The 20,635-nt window shown below is 45.7% G+C and overlaps 1 protein-coding gene across 1 annotated transcript in view; it reads left to right on the top strand.

The window, feature by feature from the left end:
* LRRC37A3 (leucine rich repeat containing 37 member A3) overlaps positions 1 to 19,884 on the top strand; it is a 55,112-nt gene extending 35,228 nt beyond the window's left edge. Inside the window, exons 6-12 of the mRNA XM_062216346.1 lie at positions 7,397 to 7,515; positions 10,808 to 11,085; positions 11,335 to 12,585; positions 12,935 to 13,039; positions 18,045 to 18,094; positions 19,580 to 19,702; positions 19,788 to 19,884. Of these exons, the coding sequence (XP_062072330.1) occupies positions 7,397 to 7,515; positions 10,808 to 11,085; positions 11,335 to 12,585; positions 12,935 to 13,039; positions 18,045 to 18,094; positions 19,580 to 19,702; positions 19,788 to 19,884 (2,023 nt within the window). The remainder of the gene's footprint in view (positions 1 to 7,396; positions 7,516 to 10,807; positions 11,086 to 11,334; positions 12,586 to 12,934; positions 13,040 to 18,044; positions 18,095 to 19,579; positions 19,703 to 19,787) is intronic.
* Positions 19,885 to 20,635: the final 751 nt, after the last annotated feature.

Raw genomic sequence — 20,635 nt, 5'->3', positions numbered from 1 at the left:
GATCTAGGCTCAAGTTCTTCAGTACTTATGAAATTTGTATTCCTTAAATAAAAGGTTTCTTTGGAAAAAATTAATGAATAAAATCATAACCATTAAAAAATTGGTGGTGTTGAATATCCATTCATGTACAATATCTTTATGAAGTATTTGTTCAAATCTGTTCCCATATATTAATTTTATATCAATTTTTAAAAATTTATTGAAAGGCAGAATGAGAGAGGCAGAGGCAGAGAGAGACAAATATTCCATCCGCTGATTCACTCCCTAAATGGCTGCAATGGCCAGAGCTGGGCCGATCTGAAGCCAGGAGCCAGGAGCCAGGAGCTTTCTCCAGGTCTCCCATATGGATGCAGGGACCCAAGGAATTGGGCCATCTTCTACTGCCTTCCCAGGCCACAGCAGAGTGCTGGATTGGAAGTGGAGCAGCTTTGCCCACTATGCTACAACGCTGGCCACTGATACCAATCTTACTGAGTTTTATAAGTACTTTGTATACTTTGGGTACAAATATTTTCTCTCAGATATGTGTTCAGTGAATATCTTCCAGTTGTGACTTTTATTAATTATATCTTCTGAAGAGCATGAATTTTAATTTTAATGAATTCTTAGCAATCTTTTCTTGTATGGTTAGTGTTTTGTGTCTTACCTAAGAAAGCTTTATCAAATAACCCACTGTCTAATCCAAAGGCAAAAAGATTTACTCTTATGTTTTCATTTAAAAATTGTATAGTTACTTTTATGTCTATGATCCATTTTGAGTTAATTTTCATGTAGACAGTTAATTTTCATGTAGAGTATCAAGTATTTCAATTTTTTTAAAGATTTAATTTATTTATTTGAAAGACAAAGTTACAGAGAAAGGTAGAGACAGAGAGAGAGGTCTTCCATTCGCTGGTTCACTCCCCAGATGGCCGCAACAGCTGGAGCTGTGCCGATCCGAAGCCAGGAGCCAGGAGCTTCTTCCGGGTCTCGCATGCGAGTGCAGGAGCCCAAGCACTTGGGCCATTTTCCACTGCTATCCCAGGCCACAGCAGAGAGCTGGATTGGAAGAGGAGCAGCCGAGACTAGAACAGGCACCCATATGGATGCTTGAGCTTCAAGCCGGGGCATTAACCTGCTGCACCACAGCACTGGCCCCTCAATTTTTTCCTATTTAAAAATATTTCTGTAAGTTCCTTTTGTGGAAGTTTTTTATAACTTCCTGCAGCTTAAATGCTCCCATCTGCCTTCCAATACAACAAGCTAAATAGAAACTATGCCACAGCTAGCTGAGGGGCTTACACAAGATAACGGGGAAAGGCCCCTCATATAACACCTTGCTTGAACCATTTCTGTCAGGTCACCTCCTTGACCAACTTTCCTACACTGTCAAATCCATTGGTTTCTGCTCTACCTTCCTCTCCTTCAACTTCTGTCAGCATCTACCGCAACTGAGCTCTCCCATGTCAGCAAGATGCTTTCCTGTCCAGACAGCCAAAGCCCTCATCATTAACAAGGTTTCTCAGTTAGCCAAGGCAGTGGTGTTCTCTCTGCTTTATTTCTTGGCCATTAGTGTATGGGAAAAGTGTTATCATCACTCTCTAGCCATTTGCCACCGAGGCCATGGTTTAAAGCTACTGCCATACCTGGAGTTCATTATCGGACATCTTCAGTTCAGGCATTTATGTACAAAACAGGCCGGTTCATTTGAGTCTTGACTCCTGTGTAATGGTCTTTAATGCACACTGAAAAGTAATTATTCTCCAGTAAGATAACCTATACCTCAGAACATCTGCAGCCTCAAAAATTTGCTGGTATACTTCAAAATAGTGATTTAAGTTTATCATTATTTGTGTCATTACCAGGTCATACATTTTAGTGAGTAGCAAAAACTATAATATTTCCTATATGGTGTTCTTGCTGGAAATGTTCCCTGGTGATTATCTTCAGGATGCTCTCAAGAAACCAAACTGAAATACAGTCCATAAAACAACTGGCTTGAGTGCTTCAAAAATGCCAATGCCATGAAAGATTTTAAAACCACAGGAGAGGGTGGGCATTGTGGTGTAGTGGGTTAAGTCACCACTTTGGACACACCAATGTCAGAGTGCAGGTTTGAGTCCCAGCTGCTCTGCTTCCTATCCAGCTCTTTGTGTTGCACCTGGGAAGCAACAAGTGATGGCTCAAATACTAACCACTCATATGGAAGACCTGCGTGGAGTTCCTGGCTCTTGTCTTCACCCTGTCCTATCCCTGACTGTTGTGGGCACTTGGGAGAGTGGACCAGCAGAAGATCTCTTTCTCCCTCTTTCCTTCTCTGTCACTCTGCCTTTCAAATAAATAAATCTTTTTAAACAACTTTAAACCACAGGGAACAGTTCTAAATTAAAGAAAACTAAAGGATTATGATGTTTGATTGGATTCTATACTTAAAAATAAAAACTCAGCACATGGTCAGGACAATTGGGGATATTTGTATGTGGACTACAGTAAGACAATGGTATTAATATTAAAAGTGATTGGGTGATGGGCTGGTGCTGTGGCGTAGCAGGTAAAGCCACTGCCTGTAGTGCCGGCATCCCATATGGGCGCCAGTAGGAGTCCCGGCTGCTCCGATTCCAATCCAGCTCTCTGCTATGGCCTTGGAAAAGAGTAGAAGATGGCCCAACTCCTTGGGCCCCTGCACCTGCATGGGAGACCCGGAAGAAGCTCTTGGCTTCGGATCTGCACAGATCCTGCTATTGCAGCCAATTGGGAAGTGAACCAGTGGACGGAAGACCTCTCTTTGTCTCTGCCTCTCCTTCTTTCTCTGCGTAACTCTGACTTTCAAATAAATAAATAAATCCGAGAGAGAGAGAGAGAGAGAGAGAGAAAGCTACTTAACATTTAAAAAAAAGTGATTGGGTGATAATAGTATTGTGGATATGTAGGAGACCACGTTAGTTCCTAGGGGCTGCATACTGAAGTATTTAGCAGTGAAGGGTAATTACGTCTATAGCTTATTCTCAAATGGTTTATCCAGAAAGTGTATGGACATATACACATGGGAAGCAAGTGTAGAAAAGTGTTAACAATTGTTGAATCCAAGTGAAAGTAAATAGGTGTTCATAATACCATTATTTCAGGGGTTTTGTAGACTTGAAGTTTTTCAAAATAAAAAGTTGGAGCAGGAAAGAAATAATAAAAGTTGAAGTCTCAGGGCTGGCACTGTAGCGTAGCGAGTAAAGCCACCACCTACAGTGCCAGCATCCCATATGGGCACTGGTTCTAGTCTCAGCTGCTCCACTTCTGATCCAGTTCTCTGTTATGGCCTGGGAAAGCAGTAGAAGATGGCCCAAGTCCTTGGGCCCCTGTACCCACGTGGGAGACCTGGAAGGAGCTCCTGGCTCCTGGCTGCAGATCCACCCAGCTCCAGCCTTTGTGGCCATTTGAGGAGTGAATCAGTGGATGTAAGATTTCTCTCTCTCTCTGCCTCTACCTCTCTGGAACACTGCCTTTCAAATAAATAAATAGATCTTAAAAAAAAAAAGTTGAAGTCTAGTAAAATGCTAGATTACTGTTTGCATTGATTCTTTTTTATTTTTAAATATTTATTTATTTATTTTTCATTCTTTTATATCAGAAGCTTCCACTGGGCCCAAAAGAGTAATATTAGTCATCTCTAATTGCTTGTCCATGGGTTAGAAAGGTGTGCCAGGCCAATGTATTGGATGCAGTTTCATTTTATTTATTTGTTGGATGCCATTTTAATCTAAAACTCTGTACACTATGCTCCCAACTCACAGCCTTCATGTGTCCATGAAACACACTTCTATTTTCCTAGTCCTGAGTCTTCCTTTTGGAATCAGAGAAAGCCCCAAAGAACCCAAGGAGAGAGAGCAACATTATTTTTCAGGTAGCATCCACTAGTTAGTAACTATAGTGTTTTGTTGTTGTTGTTATTGTTGTTGTTTTTGACAGGCAGAGTTAGACAGAGAGAGAGAGAAAGAGAGAAAGGTCTTCCTTTTTCCGTTGGTTCACCCCCTAAATGGCCACCATGGCTGGAGCTACGCCTATCTGAAGCTAGAAGCCAGGTGCTTCCTCCTGGTCTCCCATGGGGTGCAGGGCCCAAGGACCTGGGCCATCCTCCACTGCCTTCTTGGGCCACAGCAGAGAGCTGGACTGGAAGAGGAGCAATTGGGACAGAATCTGGTGCCCCAACCAGGACTAGAATCCTGTGTGCTGGCGCCACAGGTGGAGGATTAACCAAGTGAGCCACGGCGCTGGCCAGTAACTACAGTGTTAACATTTGCTGAACCTTCACCATATGCCAGGCACATTTCAAGATTGATCCATTTAATCTACCTCTCATTAGAGGTAGGTGCTACCAAAACGAAGTGGTTGAATGGGAAGCAGGCCACATAGCAGACTCATAAAATGACAAATGCTCTAAATAGCACTCTGACCTCAGAATCAGCCCTTAAGGCATTCAGATCCAGCTGAAAAGTCCTTGAGAGCATTTCAGGCATGGAAAGTCACTGTGGCAAAAAATGATCTACACAAAGGATCTCTGTGAGTGAGATCCCAGTGGAAAGAAGGGGTCATCAAAGGAGGATATACTTTTCTCTGAGGGGAGGAGAGAGCTTCCACTTTGCCTATGGCCCTGTCTAAATACTGACAGAGTTTGTGAACTCAAAAGGCTTCCATAGTCTTGGCAGTTCATGACAAGAGCCTCGGGTGATCACTGACGTCATAAATAAGTGTGTCAATTGTTAAATCAATAACAGGAGTCACTGTGCACTTGCTCCCCATATAGGACTGCTGTCCTTAATGAGTTGTACTATGCGAATTAACAGTAAAAATTGTCTTCAAACAGTACTTTATACTTAAACAGTACTTTATACTTTTTTGTGTCTGTGTGGGTGCAAACTGGAAATCTTTACTTAGTATAGAGTTGCTCTTCTGCATACAAAGGTAATTAAAAATGAGTCTTAATGAAGAATGGGATGGGAGAGGGAGTAGGAGATGGGACAGTTTGGGGGTGGGAGGGCGGGTATAGGGGAAGAACTGCTGTATTACAAAAGTTGTACCTATGAAATTTATATTTATTAAATAAAAGCTTTCTTTTAAAAAATGAGGTGGTTGAGGAACAGAGTTTAAGCAGTTTTCCCAAGGTCACATTGTGAGTAGAGGTAATATTTGAGCCTAGTCTGGATATGGAATCTGTATTCCTAATCACCAAGCTATACTTCTTAAGGATAACCTTGAGGACTCAACTTTAGTTACTATAATAAATAGGCTAGTCAATTAAGCTTGGTTTTCTTTTTTGCCAAATTTTCATTTTGAAAAATCTCAAACATAGCAGAAAGATGAAAGAATGGTATAGTGGGCACCCATATACCCTTCACATGGATTCAATTGCTAATTTTCCTTCTTCTGTCCCTCTCTCCCTCCTTCCAAAGCAGTTCCAGAGATGAAGGTATAATTGACATACACTGAATAATCTGTGGTTGATATATGTGCACACCATGAAGCCACCAAAATAAAAATGTCTACCAACCCAACATCATTTCCTCATGTTTCTTTGTAATCCTTCCCCCTCCCACCCTTCCTTGGTCTCCCCAACCCCCATGTAACGTTAATTTTCTTCCTGTTATTATAGGTTAATTTGCATTTTCTAGAATTTTATATAAATGGAACCGTAGAGTATGCATGCTTTTCTAACCAGGTTCTTTTATTCAACATGATATGACATTCATGTTGTCGTATATACCAATCATTAATATCTTTTTATTGGTGAACAATACTTAATTACATGAATATACCATAATTTATAATTCAACTGTTGGTGGACATTTAGGTCATTCCAATTTTTGGCTAGCACAAATGAAATTGCTATGAAAGCAGACATTTGGTATAGCAATTAAGCTACCACTTGAGACCACTACATCCCACGTCAGAGTGTCAGGATTCCAGTCCCAGCTCCACTAACGACTCAGGCTTTCTGCTAACAGGCACCCTTGGAGGGAGCAGGTGATGGCTCAAGTGCTTGGGTCCCTACCACCCATGTGAGAGACCCATATGGAGTTCCAAGCTCATGGTTTTGGCCTGAGCTAGTCCCAACTGTTGCAAGTATTTGGAAAGTGAACCAGTAGAAAAGAGATCTTTGCTGTCTCTCTGCCTCTCAAATAAACATTTGAAAAAACAGCTGTGAATAGTGTAGTCTTTGTATGGACATATACTTCTATTTCTCTTGGGTAAATTCCAAGAAATAGAATGGCAAGAACATATGCTAAGTATATATTTAAGTTTTTAAGATACTGTTAAAATACTTTCATCTAAAAAATGTTTAAGGGGTCAGCACTGCGGTGCAGCAGTTAAGCTGCCTGAATTGTCAGCATCCCATATGAGCACCAGTGGAGTCCTGGCTGTTCTGCTTCCAGTCCAGCTCTCTACTAATGTGCTTGGGAAAGCAGCAAAATATGGCCAAAATGCTTGGGCCCTGCCTTCCCTGTAGGAGACCCAGATGGAGTTTCAGAGTTCTGGCTTTGGCCTGGCCCAGCCCCAGCCATTGCTGCCACTTGGAGAGTGAACCAGTGGATGGAAGATCTTTCTCTCTGTCTCTTCCCATCTCCCTGTAACTCAGAGACAGAGAAACAGAGGCCTTCCATGTTAGCTGGTCTCCAAATGCCTGCAACAGCTAAGGCTGGAACAGGCAGAAGCCAAGAACCCAGAACTCAATCTAGGTCTCTCACATGGGTGGCAGAGGCCCAAGTACCTGAGCCACCACCTGTCTTCTCTCAGGGTGTGCACTGTAAGAAGATGGAATTGGAAATGGAGCCAGAACTAGAACCCAGGGACTCCAATATGAGACATAGGCATCCCAAGCAGAATCTGCAATACTGGGCCAAACGCCTGCCCCTGTTAAACTATTTTCACTCCTACCAACAGTGCCCAAGAGGTCCTTTTTCTCCACATCTTTTCCAGGATTCCTATGGTCAGTCTTTTTCTGTGCCCAGAGTAATTTCTAATATTGAATAATGCCAATGGCAATTGAGAAAGGGACTCCAGAGGTTGGGTTTTATTTAGACACTGAGAAATCTGCCATCATCCTGTACACTCCCATCCAAAAGTGAGACTTTTCAGTTGGGAGGAGATACTCCTGAGTGAAACTACAGATCAATGGCACCCAATTCCAATCCCTGTCACCTTTATTCTGGGCATACCACACCCACTGCCATGCTTTACCTTTCTGTTGGGCACCGTGGCCTCCTTCCTAAATTTGCAATATTTAAGAGCAGCCCTTGGCTATCAGGTCCTACCCAGTTGTCCTGGCCATATACCTCAGGAACTCCTTCCTCACAGCCTTGGTCTGCCTCTTTGACCTCTCTAGTAACCCTTTAATGACTACCTTAATTCTCTGTGTTTCCGTTTACAGGATCTTACCTAGCCATATGGCCTGCTGCCTCTGCCAATTTAAAAATAACATTGAGGTTGTCTGCAAGACAGTCAAGCTGCATTGTGACACTGCGTGTCTGACAAACACCACACACTGTCGTGAGTTTAAACTGATAAATTCTCATTAATTTATTTTTAAATTGAGGATGAATGTTTAAGGTAATAGTGAATTGCTTTATTTTTATTCATTCATTCAGAGTTAGACTCCATAGATTTCTGGACTACTCCCCTGCTGAAAGTCAGGTTCTTAGTTACTATTACAAAATTTGATGATATAACTGTTTCATATACATAAAGGACCATGAGAAAGCAACCAAAGGGAAAGGGAGTAACACTGATGGCCACACAGTGTGCTGTGCTCTTAGCTTGGTGCTTTGCTCCTAATGATAACTCATGCGTGCCCTGTAACGCAGTGTGTAAACTGACTTTATGTGTGTTAGACTTCAAGTGCCTCTGCCTTATAGGACAGGTGTGGACCAGTTTCGCTTTGTTCGCTTCTACAATTGTATAAAAGAGTACAGTGATGCTGTTTATTTAGAGCCTGGAGTTTCTGGTTCCATATCCAGAAACGGCTGCCTGGCTCCTCTGAGGGAGTGGAAGGCCCTTCCATTTGGAGACTGTTCAACTCTGAACCTGCTCTGAGTCTCAAAAGCTTTTCTATCTGCAGAACACCCAGGTGCTTTTAAGTGTTTTTCTGTATATGAGGGTTATTACCACTAGCTTTATGACTTCCAAAATGTGACTGCTTTTTTCTCCAGATAGCTTGAATACAGATCTTTTACTTGGGGCATTAGCACAGTACTAATGGTGTACGTGTACAGTGTTGCTTACTTTACAGAATAGTTCTCCACCTATTATATTACTACTCCCTTTTCCTCAAGAGGTTGACAGAACAATCATTTTTAACCTGCTTTTACAGAGGAGGGAAAACATGACCACAGGTGTTAAGTGTCAGAGCCTGGCACCCAGGTCTTCTCTCCTCAAATTTGGGTTTTCCACGAGCCACATGTTCTGTGTGTGTTGTGGGTATAACCTCTAGCTAGGCTTAGTCCAGGGTTCTCTCAATGGCAAGAAGGAATTCAAGGAAGAAATGTCGATAAAGGTGAGCAGGAAAACAAGATTTATTTTAAACAGAGGGTAAATATACACTCAAGAAATAAATGCCAGCAAGAGAGAGAGAGCAAATGTGAGAATGAATCCCCAAGGTTTGGGTCATCCTTTTTTTTTTTTTTTTTTTTTTTTTAAATCTTTTTTTTTTTTTTTTTTTTTTTTGGACAGGCAGAGTGGACAGTAGAGGGAGACAGAGAGAAAGGTCTTCCTTTTTGCCGTTGGTTCACCCTCCAACGGCCGCCGCAGTAGGCGCGCTGCGGCCGGCACACCGCGCTGTTCCGATGGCAGGAGCAAGGTGCTTCTCCTGGTCTCCCATGGGGTGCAGGGCCCAAGCACTTGGGCCATCCTCCACTGCACTCCCTGGCCACAGCAGAGAGCTGGCCTGGAAGAGGGGCAACCGGGACAGGATCGATGCCCTGACCGGGACTAGAACCTGGTGTGCCGGCGCCGCAAGGCGGAGGATTAGCCTGTTAAGCCTTGGGTCATCCTTTTATACTACTGGGAGGTGTAAGGGATGGTGTCTGGGGAGGGGCCTAGTTGAATATTCAGAGAGGGTGGAGCTTGAGTACTACCCATTTCTGTGCCCATTTTTTGGAAATCCTAGAAGTATCATGACATCAGGTGCATGACGGGAGTGCCAGGGCTGGCCATGGTTAATTTTATTATAATGACCTAAAGGTCATCGGAGGCCATATTGGATATTTCCAGCTAGTGCTTCTTCTAAGTTTGCAACGTTGTGGAATCTGTGGTTTTTGCTATACAGAAGGCAGGTTTGGGCAGTGCACAGAAAGGGGTCTGGATGGTGCAGGCTGGGCCGTTGTGTGGAGGGCTGGCTATGGCTAGTGCACCAGCTGGCCAGGGCTTCTGCAGGTGGCACAGCAGGTCAGCCAGACCTGCCTTGTGGTGACTGTGCTGGGACGCAGCAGGGCAGCACTGCGAAGCCTCAGCTCCTCTCCTCTGGCTCTCTACCTGCCCCACAACACGTTTTCATGATTCTCACCTTATCCTCGCACACTCACTACAAGGTCTGGAAAAGAAACCCAGCCACACAACGGCTTCCTGCACTTGGAAGTGCTGGATGGTTCCCTAAGTAGAGCTGGAAATACTATAAATGAAAGCAAAGCAGGCATCTGGGAAAGCAGCTTTTTCCCTTCTATATTTTAGGACCTTGAATAATGTTTACCCAGACATTGCTATCATTCCCTAGATTCACTGAATATTCTACATAGGCATACCACCTGCAACCTACAAATCTCTTTACCTACACCCCAGATCCCTGCTCAGACAAAGAAAGAGCCAGGATGGGTGTGGCGTTTTTCTCCATGTGGAGCCTTCTGTGATGGGGGCTGGGAAACACAGGAACAAGGGCCAAGTGAAGGAACTGGTACATCAGTGGAAAAGGACACATCCGGGTGAGGAGGAGGGCCCCTGTTCCCCAGCTTCGCTCACGTGACTGTCTCTCACTGTGGTCACCTGTTGATGGCAGCAAGAACACAAGGTCACTGGAAGCCGGTGAGAGGGAGCCTGGTGCTTCCTCGGTACCTGAGACAGGACAGTGGAGAACGCGACTGTGAGGTGGGCAGAGCCGCAGAGGGCCCAGCAGCATGGGAACTGTCTGTCTCCCAGCCTTGGGCTTTTACTGGGTACTGGGCACTCGGCCACTGGGGACCAATGGAATAATCCTAAACACAGTCACTGCTTTTCACACTGCGGACTCTGCTGAGGGCCACTCTTTCTTTTTTTAGGATCTTTTTCTTTTTTCCTTCTTTTTGACAGGCAGAGTGGATAGTGAGAGAGAGAGAGACAGAGAGAAAGGTCTTCCTTTTGCCGTTGGTTCACCCCCTAATGGCTGCCGCGGCCGGCGCACCGCGCTGATCCGATGGCAGGAGCCAGGTGCTTCTCCTGGTCTCCCATGGGGTGCAGGGCCCAAGCACTTGGGCCATCCTCCACTGCACTTCCTGGCCACAGCAGAGAGCTGGCCTGGAAGGGGGGCAACCGGGACAGAATCCAGCGCCCCGACTGGGACTAGAACCCGGTGTGCCGGCGCCGCAAGGCGGAGGATTAGCCTGTTGAGCCACGGAGCCTGCTCTGAGGGCCACTCTTTCAAAAGACTTTCCTTCTCCTGGTGTTGCCATTTCATAGGCTTCAGTTTGGGTTTATTTTCTCTCTCACCCAAATATTGGGGACTCCTGATTTCATTGATGGGTTGCATGACTGCAGACTCACAAAAAGCTGTCCCATCAGTCTCCTGGTATCAAAAGCATTCTCTTGTTGTTAACAGTTGAGGAAGCAACTATACGGAATCCAAAAGGAGCATTCCTAAAGGCACTGCAAGCCCGGAGGAAGAACACCAGCACGGAGCTGATTATTGAGCCAGAGGAGGAAATTTCAGATAAAAGCAAGCTCGATGTTCCAGGCTCCATGAAAGAGCAGCCAGACTTTAATGATGAGAGTGATGTTATGAGTGCACTAAATTATATATTGCCTTATTTGTCAGAGGGCAATCTAGAAGATGCAGAATCAACGTTATTACCATTCATTAGACCGCTTTTTTCAAAAGTACGTGATAGAGATAAACATTTGGGTTACCTGAAAACCAATAAAAGGAGCCCCTCTCTTAAAACTTACAAAAGTAAATTGAGGAAGCTCTATTTTCTGCAAAAATTATTAGATACAAAAATTAAAGAAAAAATTGATGAGGTTAAAAGGAGAGGAAAAGCCGCCATGCTTATGCAGCCCATCCTGTTAGGTCCCAAATTTAAACACCAAACCTTCCTAAAGAAACTGGAAACTGCCCAATCACAGCAGAACAGCCTGGTGACCACTCCCAGTGGAGGGCGAAGGCTGCAGAGAGTGCAAAAAGTCATCAAGGGGCTAAAGGGCTTACGGAAAAGGCACCACCAGGAGAGGAGAAAGCAGAGCATCAGGAGACAGAGCACAGGGCCCCTCGTGGAGAGCTTCGCTGAAGGTGGGCTGGGGAGGGCAGGCCCTGGAGAGCTGGAGGAGCTTAACCATGCGGTGCAGAGGCCCAGACAGGAGGTGGGAAACTCCCTCCACACTGAGCCCTCGCTCACAAAGGAACACGAGGCCGTGGCCTCCCCTGTCCTGAAGGCACACATCATGGGCAGGTCTTCTGCTGTCTCCCTTGTAAAACCTCTCCCTGAGTTCAACAACAAAGGAAAAGACTTAACCTACACCTTGTCTGTTTTAGAAGATGCAAATGCTAGAGTGAAAAAGATGGAGGCAGTGAAACCAATCTTACATTCTAGACCACATTACCGCTTTCATAAAATGCTTTCTCATCTGGTCCTCAGAACCCCCAAGGCTGAACTGAGTCAGAAGTTCAGAAGGAAAAATCCCCTCAACGCACAGGTGTCTGTAAAGAGGCCTCCCTCCCTTGCGTTGCGGAGTCTCATAAGCTCCCCTTCCCGAGAGGCCTTCTTGTCCCCGGGAGACCTGACTTCTCAGCGAAGTCCCGCTCTGGAAGAGATTGTCTTGGAAAATGTAACTGAAGAAAACCATTCTATGGGAAGCGATTTGGAAGGAAACACTTTGGTAGAAAACATGGTTGAGCTGGAAGAAACGCTCCCTGCCAACACAACCCAGGAGAATCCTCTGGCTGCAGGTTCTGCTGGGACTGCACTCAGCTCAATGCTGACCACTAAGCACACCAATGAGACGCAACGGGAGTACCCCAACATGAGCACTGATGCTCCCTCCACTCCCGCAGGCTTCACCTACCCCTCCCTGTCGTCCCCGGGGGATGAGTTTGAAATTCAGCTCAACCAGCGACTCCACTCCCTCATCCCCAACAACGACGTGAGAAAGCTCATTTCTCATGTTATCCGGACTCTGAAAATGGACTGCTCGGAGACCCATGTGCAACTGGCCTGTGCCAAGCTCATCTCCAGGACAGGCCTCCTGATGAAGCTTCTCAGTGAGCAGCAGGAGGTAAAGGTGGCCAAGGCAGAATGGGATACGGACCAATGGAAAACTGAGAACTACCTCAACGAGAGTACAGAAGCCCAGAGTGAACAGAAGGGGCCGGACTCAAGTGAGGTGAGGACAACCTGAGACGTGAGACCCAGACTTTCTGCCCATTTAGGACATGTCAGTAAAGCGCCCAAGCAGGAAGCCCAGGGGCTCCTGGTCCTTACCTGTCTTGGGCACACAACTGTGGCCAAGACAACGATTTCCCACATTGTTCCTTTAGAGAATGAAACAGATCTAACACAAAAGATTAACAAACTGTAGAAGAGAATGTGTAATAAGTTTATGTAACACATTAGTTTGTATGGTCTTTAAGACCCTTTAAGCCACTTACTTGGAAGAATGGGATTTTGAATAGTTAGTATTTATACTTTCTCTCTCTAAATTTTGTCTTTTTAAATTTTTTTTTTTTTGCCAGCTCACAAAAGAAGTTCCAGGATATGGCTATAACAACAAACTCATCTTGGTACTATCTGTGACTTCAATAGTGATGATTTTGATTATAATTTTCTGTTTTATTGAGGTAAGAGTAACAATTAATTCAGGTTTTCAGAGTACATCCCATCTTTACAATAGACAGAATCTGCAAACTGAAAATCAAAGCCACTTACCCACATACTTTTACTACACATTCCTTTTCAGCCACTAAAACTGAGTCACGCTTTGTTCTTTTATTAAAATGTACACTCCAGAGATTTCTAAAGGGACCTCACTCCTGGGAGATCTCTATACAATCAGAACCAAGGTAACAAGCCATCAGACAATTCTGAGAAGTTTAAAGTGGCCAGAGTTGGGGCAGGCACTATGGTACAGTGGGTTAAGTCACTGTTGGGATGCCTGCATCTATGTCAGTGTGCTGGCTCAAGTCCTGGCTACTCTGCTTCCAATCCAGCTTCCTGCTAATGCTTCTGGGAAAGCATCAGGTGATGGCCCAAATACTTGAGTTCCTGCCACCCATGTGGGAGACCTGGAAAGTTCTTGACTTCTAGCTTTGGCCTGGCCCAGCCCTAGCTATTGCAGCCATTTGGGGAGTGAACCACTGGATGGAAGACCTTCCCCCTCCCCAACCCTGTCACTCTGCCTTCCAAATAAATAAATCTTAAAAATAAACAACAACAACAACAAAAAACCAAGGCTAGAGTTAATATGATGGCAAATTTCTCCATTCCAAAACTATGTCAATGACTTAATGTAACCATAACTCCCTATTTTCTACCCTGATTTCTTTCCTCATTGCTGAAATGATGAGAGATGTATAATCTCTTCCCTCCAGGAACTGTCACTGTCCTCAGGACACTACCAGAACACAGAAGTATTATCTTGTAGAGACATTAGATTCATATAGTATCCTACTGCTCCAATGTAGAAGCATTGTCAGATTAGGGTCAGTTAATGCACTGCAGTTGAATCCTGCATCATACTCTAAGGTGTGTTATATTTAGCACATCCCATTCCTGGAGCTACCTTTTTTTCAATTATATAATGGTATATTACTTTTCCCAACAAGCGAGTGCTTGAATATTGAAAGAGTGGTTTAATCCTGACTCGACTCTGCCCATCCAACCTAATTTACCTTATTTACTGTCTCTACTGTGATGGCAGCCCCTTGCCATACCCCAGTCACACCATACCCATTGCTACTTTCACCCGTGCCTCTGCCCATTTAAAATTCTTATTTCACTGCCCTCTTTGAATACTGCAGTCCTCTAGGGCCTAGTCCCTCTGTGAGATCTGTCACCTTTCTGTGAAGCCAGAGAGAGGCATTTCCCCTTCCCCAAAAACTTAAAAATGTGGAAATTTTTAAAAAGTCAAACACCAAGGTCAACACACAATGGAGCTCAGCCAAAGCCTGTAAGGACCAAAGGGCTTCCCTGTCTATCAGCCTCCAGTGACACCTGAGTGTCCTACCATATCTAAAGGAGACATGCCTAACACAGGAGGGCTGGTGAGTGACAGGAGCATAGAAGAGATGAGGAGGAGACCAGGCGGGCAGTGCCCATGCTAACAGTGCACAAGGGCAGGGGGAGAGCCCCAGGCAAAAGATGTGGAGTCAGCCCAGTGGCGAGATGGACGAATCCAGCCCCTCAGCCCTTTCTATTAGATTCCGCTGACCCTTTGCATTCTCTCCTCTGATCGTGCACAAGGCTGCCATGGCGGCCTGCGTCTGCAGAGGCAGTTCCCTGGTCATGTGGACGCAGATGTTCTGTCAAGTCATAACCTGGAGTCTGCTTTTCATTCAAGTGTCAAAACAGACTGATTTCTGCACCCAAGAGGTGGGGACTCACATAGTCAGCTGCCAAGGTCTTGGTGAAGACACTCACTGGCCATTGCACAAAGTGCCCTGGGCATCTCCAGGTGACAGTGGCCTTTGGCTGTTTGGAAATTTCAATGAAGTCCTACACTGCTTTGAATTTAAATGTATAGTTTCAGCTTACTTCTATCTGTATTCATTTATGTTCTTATTGGTCCTCTCCCCATTTAGACAAGAAGTTTTGTGGGGACAGGCAGCATGCAGTGTTCACTTGTAACAAACAATAATAGTGTTCAAAGGACAAGAGGCGGGTCCACTGTGAGGAACAATGCAACCTAATATTTATTTGAAGTAGTGTACAGAGTCCAGCAATACTCACACTCATGTGTTCCTAGACCTTTTTTTTTTTTTCTCCCGAGATTTATTTGAAAGGTACAGTGACAGAGAGAGGAAGAAATAGATTTTCCATCTGCTTGTTCAGTCCCCAAATGGCCAAAATGGCTGAGGCTGGGCCAGGCTGAAGCCAGGATCCCAGAACTCCATTTGGGTCTACCAAGTGGGTCCAGGGGCCCAAGCACGTGAGCTGCTGTCCAGGTGCGTTAGGATGGAAGGTGGAGCAGCCAGGACTCGAAACCCTGCTGTACAACAACGCTGGCCCCTGTTCCTAAAGTTTCTGAAATGTCACCTCCTAGAACTCTGATCCATGGGAGAAAATGAACAAATGATAATAGCCCAGCTTCTGAACTACTTGGGATGGGTTGCAATTCATGGCAGATCACTACTTCTCACCTTAAATATATTTCAATATACATAAAATAGAAAAAAACTTCAAAGAGTATTGAGAATAAAATGAACGCAATATTTTTTCAATAATCTCATGAAAAAGAGCTTTGTAAGCCTGATGCCACAGCAGAAACCTTTCAAAGATTTGCCCATCTTGTCTGTGACACTGTTAGCAAACTCAGCATTTGTGTACGTCAAGCATGGGGCAAAGAATTTTCCGTATCTTGCTGACTTAACCCTCAAAACAGTGCTGTGAGGGAGATACCGTCATCCCCCTCTTTCAAATTAAGGCAACCAAGTTCAATCTCAATGGGAAACTAACACAACCCAGATATCTCCCCTACTGCAGTCCGCGCTCCTTCCTTGTTACTTCTGTTCTCTATCCCCTCCTTACAGTCACACCAGGAAATATCAGAAACAGAAATACAATGAAAATCCTTGGAACAATGAATATATTTGCTATAAAGAGTTTTCTAAAGCAATAAGAACAATACTAACAACCCAGTGGAAAGGAAGGCATGGGCTGGGAAGGGAGTTTCTGGCCCACATCCTCACATCCTCCAGTCCACCCTACTGCTGATGGGGTCTGGGTCTTGATATCTCATGGATTAAAGAAAATCTTCTATTTTCTTCTAGGATTTTAGTAACATTGTATTCTTACATTTTTTTAATCCTGGGATTTTTTTTTCAATATAATGAAGTAGGGAATCCAACTTTTCTCCCCCTACATAAACATCCAGTTGTTTTAAAACAATTTTCATTGAACAGTTCATTCTTTGGCAACCTAAAATATCTTTATCTGGACTCTGTGCTCCTCCCATTGATTCTCTTCTCCTGTACCGGTACCTGTATGACACTACCTTGTTCCAGTTGCTTTATGATAGAGTTTGAGCTATGTATTCTGGTAGGGCAAGCTCCTGCTCTCTAATCTTTTCATACATTTCATAGATATTGTTGCATATTTTCCCCACAGAATGGTAGCTGGTCAGTTTTTGTAAAACATCAACAACAACAAAAAAAAACACCAAAAAATAGTGTCTTGGGATTTTAATAAGATTGAATTCAATTTGAGAACCGACATCTTTATAACAACCTGGAAATATGATACCTTATGGTCTTCAGAAGAGCTTTAGTGTTTTCATCACATAAATCTTACACTCTCTTGTTAAGGTTATTCTAAGATACGTCATACCTTTCTGTTGCCATTACAAATGGGACCCCTCTTGCATTCCCCCGTTATTGGAGGTGTGCAGGAAAGCCACTGCTGTGTGTGATCTCTTGACTGGGCATCTAGCTACCTTTCTGAACTTACATGTTACTTCCAACAAAATTTTAGTTGGTTCTCTTGGGCTTCTCAGTTTGTCCATCATTTCACATGCAAATAATAACAGTTCTGCCTCTTCTTTTGCAATATTTACATCCCATTTTTTTCTTATTGCACTGATTAGGACCTCCTCAACAGTGGTGGATGGCAGCAGTCATAATAAACATTCTACTTTCTTTTTTTTTTTAAGATTTATTTATTTGAAATACTGACTTACAGAGAGAAGTAGTGGCACAGAGGTCTTCCATCCACTGGTTCACTCCCCAAATAGCCATAACGGCTGGAGCTGGGCCAGTCACAAGCCAGGAGCCAAGAGCTTCATCCAGGTCTCCTTTGTGAGTATAGGGCCATCCTCCACTGCTTTCCCAGGCACATTAGCAGGGAGTTGAATCGGAAGTGGAGCAGCTGGTACTCAAACCAGTGCCCATATGGGATGCCAATGCCACAGGCTAGGGTTTTAACCCACTGTGCCAGAGTGCCAGTCCCAGCATTCTACTCTTGTTCTTGACTTTAAAACACCACCATTGTTTAGGTTTCTGGCATGTACTTCCTCAAGTTAAGGCTGTTTGCTTCTTTTTCTCCTTTAAGAGGTTTCATTGAGAATTATCTATTTCATGTTATCTAAAGCAGTCAATAAAATGTATTAAGTCCCAGATGCATGCAAGACCCTAAGCTAGGTGCTGTGGAAGAGTCAAAGAACTATTAACAGCATAGAACTCCTGTCCTCAAAAACGTTCTCATCTTAGTGGGTAGATGAGACTTAAAGGAATGTGAGGCCAGAGCCATGGCTTACTAGGCTAATCCTCTGCCTGCAGCACTGGCACCCTGGGTTCTAGTCCCGGTCGGGGCGCCAGATTCTGTCCCAGTTGCTCCTCTTCCAATACAGCTCTCTGCTGTGACCCAGGAAAGCAGTGGAGGATGGCCCAAGTGCTTGGTCCCTGCGCCCGCATGGGAGACCAGGGGGAAGCATCTGGCTCCTGGCTTTGGATGGGCGCATCACGCTGGCCGTGGTGGCCATTTGGGGGGTGAACCAACGGAAGGAAGACCTTTCTCTCTGTCTCTCTCACTAACTCTGCCTGTCAAAAAAAAAAAAAAAAAAAGGAATGTGAAAGATGTGAAGACAGTGGTCGCTGTGATGGAGAATAATGATTGTGTCTTCTTCCAAAACAGATTTACTCTCATAGGACAGGAACAGGGGAAGACATAGAAAAATCTCCAAGGTAAGTACCAGTCTGGTAATTTTTAAATCAGAATTTTAGAACTAGAGGAGAACTTAGAACTCATCTATTTCTATCTCTTCATTTTATAAAAAAGAACTTGCCAGAGGCAGGAAGCACATACGTACCCTAATGCTTTGCCTGACTCCAGCAAAGCTGGCTCCCAGCCAAAGCTGAGTTAGTAACACAGCACTAACATGGGCGCACCTGCTGCCACCAGTCCTTCCAGGACAAAGGAGCTGGGAAGAGGCTCTGGCCGCGCTGCCCCTGCTGCTGCTGGGCATCTGGCCAGTGTAGAGGTCACCTTGCAGGCTCTGGAGGAGGGCTAGGGACAGCTACACGGTACTGGGGGGAGGGGCTAGTCTCCTGCAAGGCGGCTGGAAAGGAGAATGCCTGGGTCTCCCTAAAGAGGCTGGGAAGCTTCTTTCTCACCGGCTGGCTTTCAGACCAGACCCCCCCCCCCCCATTCCTCCTACCTAAACCTCTTAGAGCTTTAACTGGAGAAACCTTTAGACTGTAATTTGTCTCTCCCTTTCACAACAAGGAAACAGAAGGAGAAAGGGGCAATATCTTGCCCCATGGTCACACTGCTACTATCAGAAAGAGGACGGTTCCTTCGCAGCTGGGACTTCTCCCTGGAGGATACTGGGCTCAGGCTGCGAGCTACATTTTCTACCAGAAGTCAGTACACACGTACTATACAGACATAAGCAGTTGCTAAAACAATGCAATCTGCTTTTTCTGTTCCATTCGTATGCATAGAGTATCTTGTGTCTCGGTGCTAGCCTTGTCCTTTAACTGGTTTCACAACTCACTCTCCCAGCAGTGACAGACACCAGCAGTGTGAACATCTCTGAGCTAGGGCACTTTGCTCTTGGACTCCGGCACTGCTTGATGATTCAATTGGCAGGGGATAAAGCAGCTATGAAAACAGAAACACCTTCTCCCTCACCCCAGGGAATGATGCATGTGCGCCCCAGTCCAAGGGGCCTGGTGTCAAACACTCCTGGAGGGAGACAATGCTTCTGCCCAGTACCGCTGCGTCTGTTCACTGCACAGGGCGCTTGGCCAAGACAGTAGCTGGGGCTGACAACCCTGCCCTTGTCCCATGCAAAGCAATGGTGCAAGGTGTCTGCAGAGCCACGGGGTCCCTTTTGGACAGACACGGGGAACTGCGGGAAGCCCAGCACATGCGGAGTTGTTCTCGGGATGCCAGGTCTGTGCTGATTTTGCTCGCTCTATGGAGCAAGGTACACATTTTGTCCCGGTAACACCAGAGACGAACACTGGGAGAGACGTGAAAAAAAGCAGCACCGACCTCTAACTGTGTGTGTGTTTCCCCAGGGGCTTTTTCCAACATGCGCCCAGGAAGTGCACGGACAGCGAGGCACAGGTCAGTTTGAGGATGGGGTGTGTGGCTGGAGGAGGCAGGGGAGAGGCGGGATTCACGGTTCCCCTCCTTTTCCAGGAGGGCTTTTTCTGGCTAAGGTGGCCTCTCTGGCTGCGGGATATGTACAGACCTCTCAACGCCACGCGCAAGACAGACATGGCCCGGAAGCTCCACGACAAGGAGTCTTCCGACGAGGACGAGATCTTCAACAAGGATGCAGGGTAAAGGGCGGGGCGACCTCACCTCCTTACCCAACGAGGAGACAGAGGCGGGAGGGAAAGCCCTGGCGCGCTCTTCTCCTCGCAGGGAGCCCCCCGCAGCCCCAGCCGAGAAGGAGGCCCCTACGGAGTCCGCCGCCGAAGGAGAGGAGAGCGAAGCGCCCGAGGAGCAGCCCACAGAGTGACCGCCGCCCCGGCCGCCCGCGAGTTATGTTTGCTAACACTGGCTTCTCAGCGTTGCTTATAAAATAGTTATTTTCTCATATTCGCGCATGTGATATTCATAAGCAATCCTGGCCAGATGTTAAGAAATTAAGATGTGCATTTTATACAAACCACGAGGGCACAGGCGACAGACGCGGGAGCGCGGCTACAAGCTCATCCTTCCGGGGGGGCTTCACCGCGCTCCCCCGGGAGAGGCAGTCTCCGAGGGCCTGAGGGCCTGAGCGCTGTCCTCGAGGTGTAACCTTTCCAGACCAATACCAGGCGCCCTGGTGCCCTCTGGTTCACTGACGACCCTCCCCGGGCCCTCCGAGGGCCTGTGGGGTCGCCAGGATGCCTGGATGACGAAGCCCCCAGGCGCTGTGGGGCCTCCTCCTTCCCCCGAGCCCACAAGCTCATGAACAAACGCTCTCATCCTCGCAGGCTGGTGGGAATGTTCTCTGGTCTGGCTGTGCTCTGTGTGCTGGCCCAAGTTACCTCCTAAATTCCCTGATGAGAATGGAAAACACCTTTTTCTCTGCCCCCTGACTTCAGCAAGCCAACACACAATCCTGAGTGTGAAACGCAAGCCCAAGCAGTGATAATAATGGGCGGCAGCAGATACCACCACTTGCGATTTGCTCACCTGGGGACAAGCCCTGGGTCAGGCATTTTCCAGTCTTGTGTCATTTTGCCCAGAAATCCATGGAAGCAGGGCATTATTATTATTATTAT

The sequence above is a fragment of the Lepus europaeus genome, chromosome 18, assembly GCF_033115175.1.
Source record: "Lepus europaeus isolate LE1 chromosome 18, mLepTim1.pri, whole genome shotgun sequence".
In the NCBI taxonomy this organism is placed as follows: domain Eukaryota; kingdom Metazoa; phylum Chordata; class Mammalia; order Lagomorpha; family Leporidae; genus Lepus; species Lepus europaeus.
The sequence above is the reverse complement of the archived record's forward strand: the minus strand, read 5'-3'. Positions and strand labels throughout refer to the sequence as shown.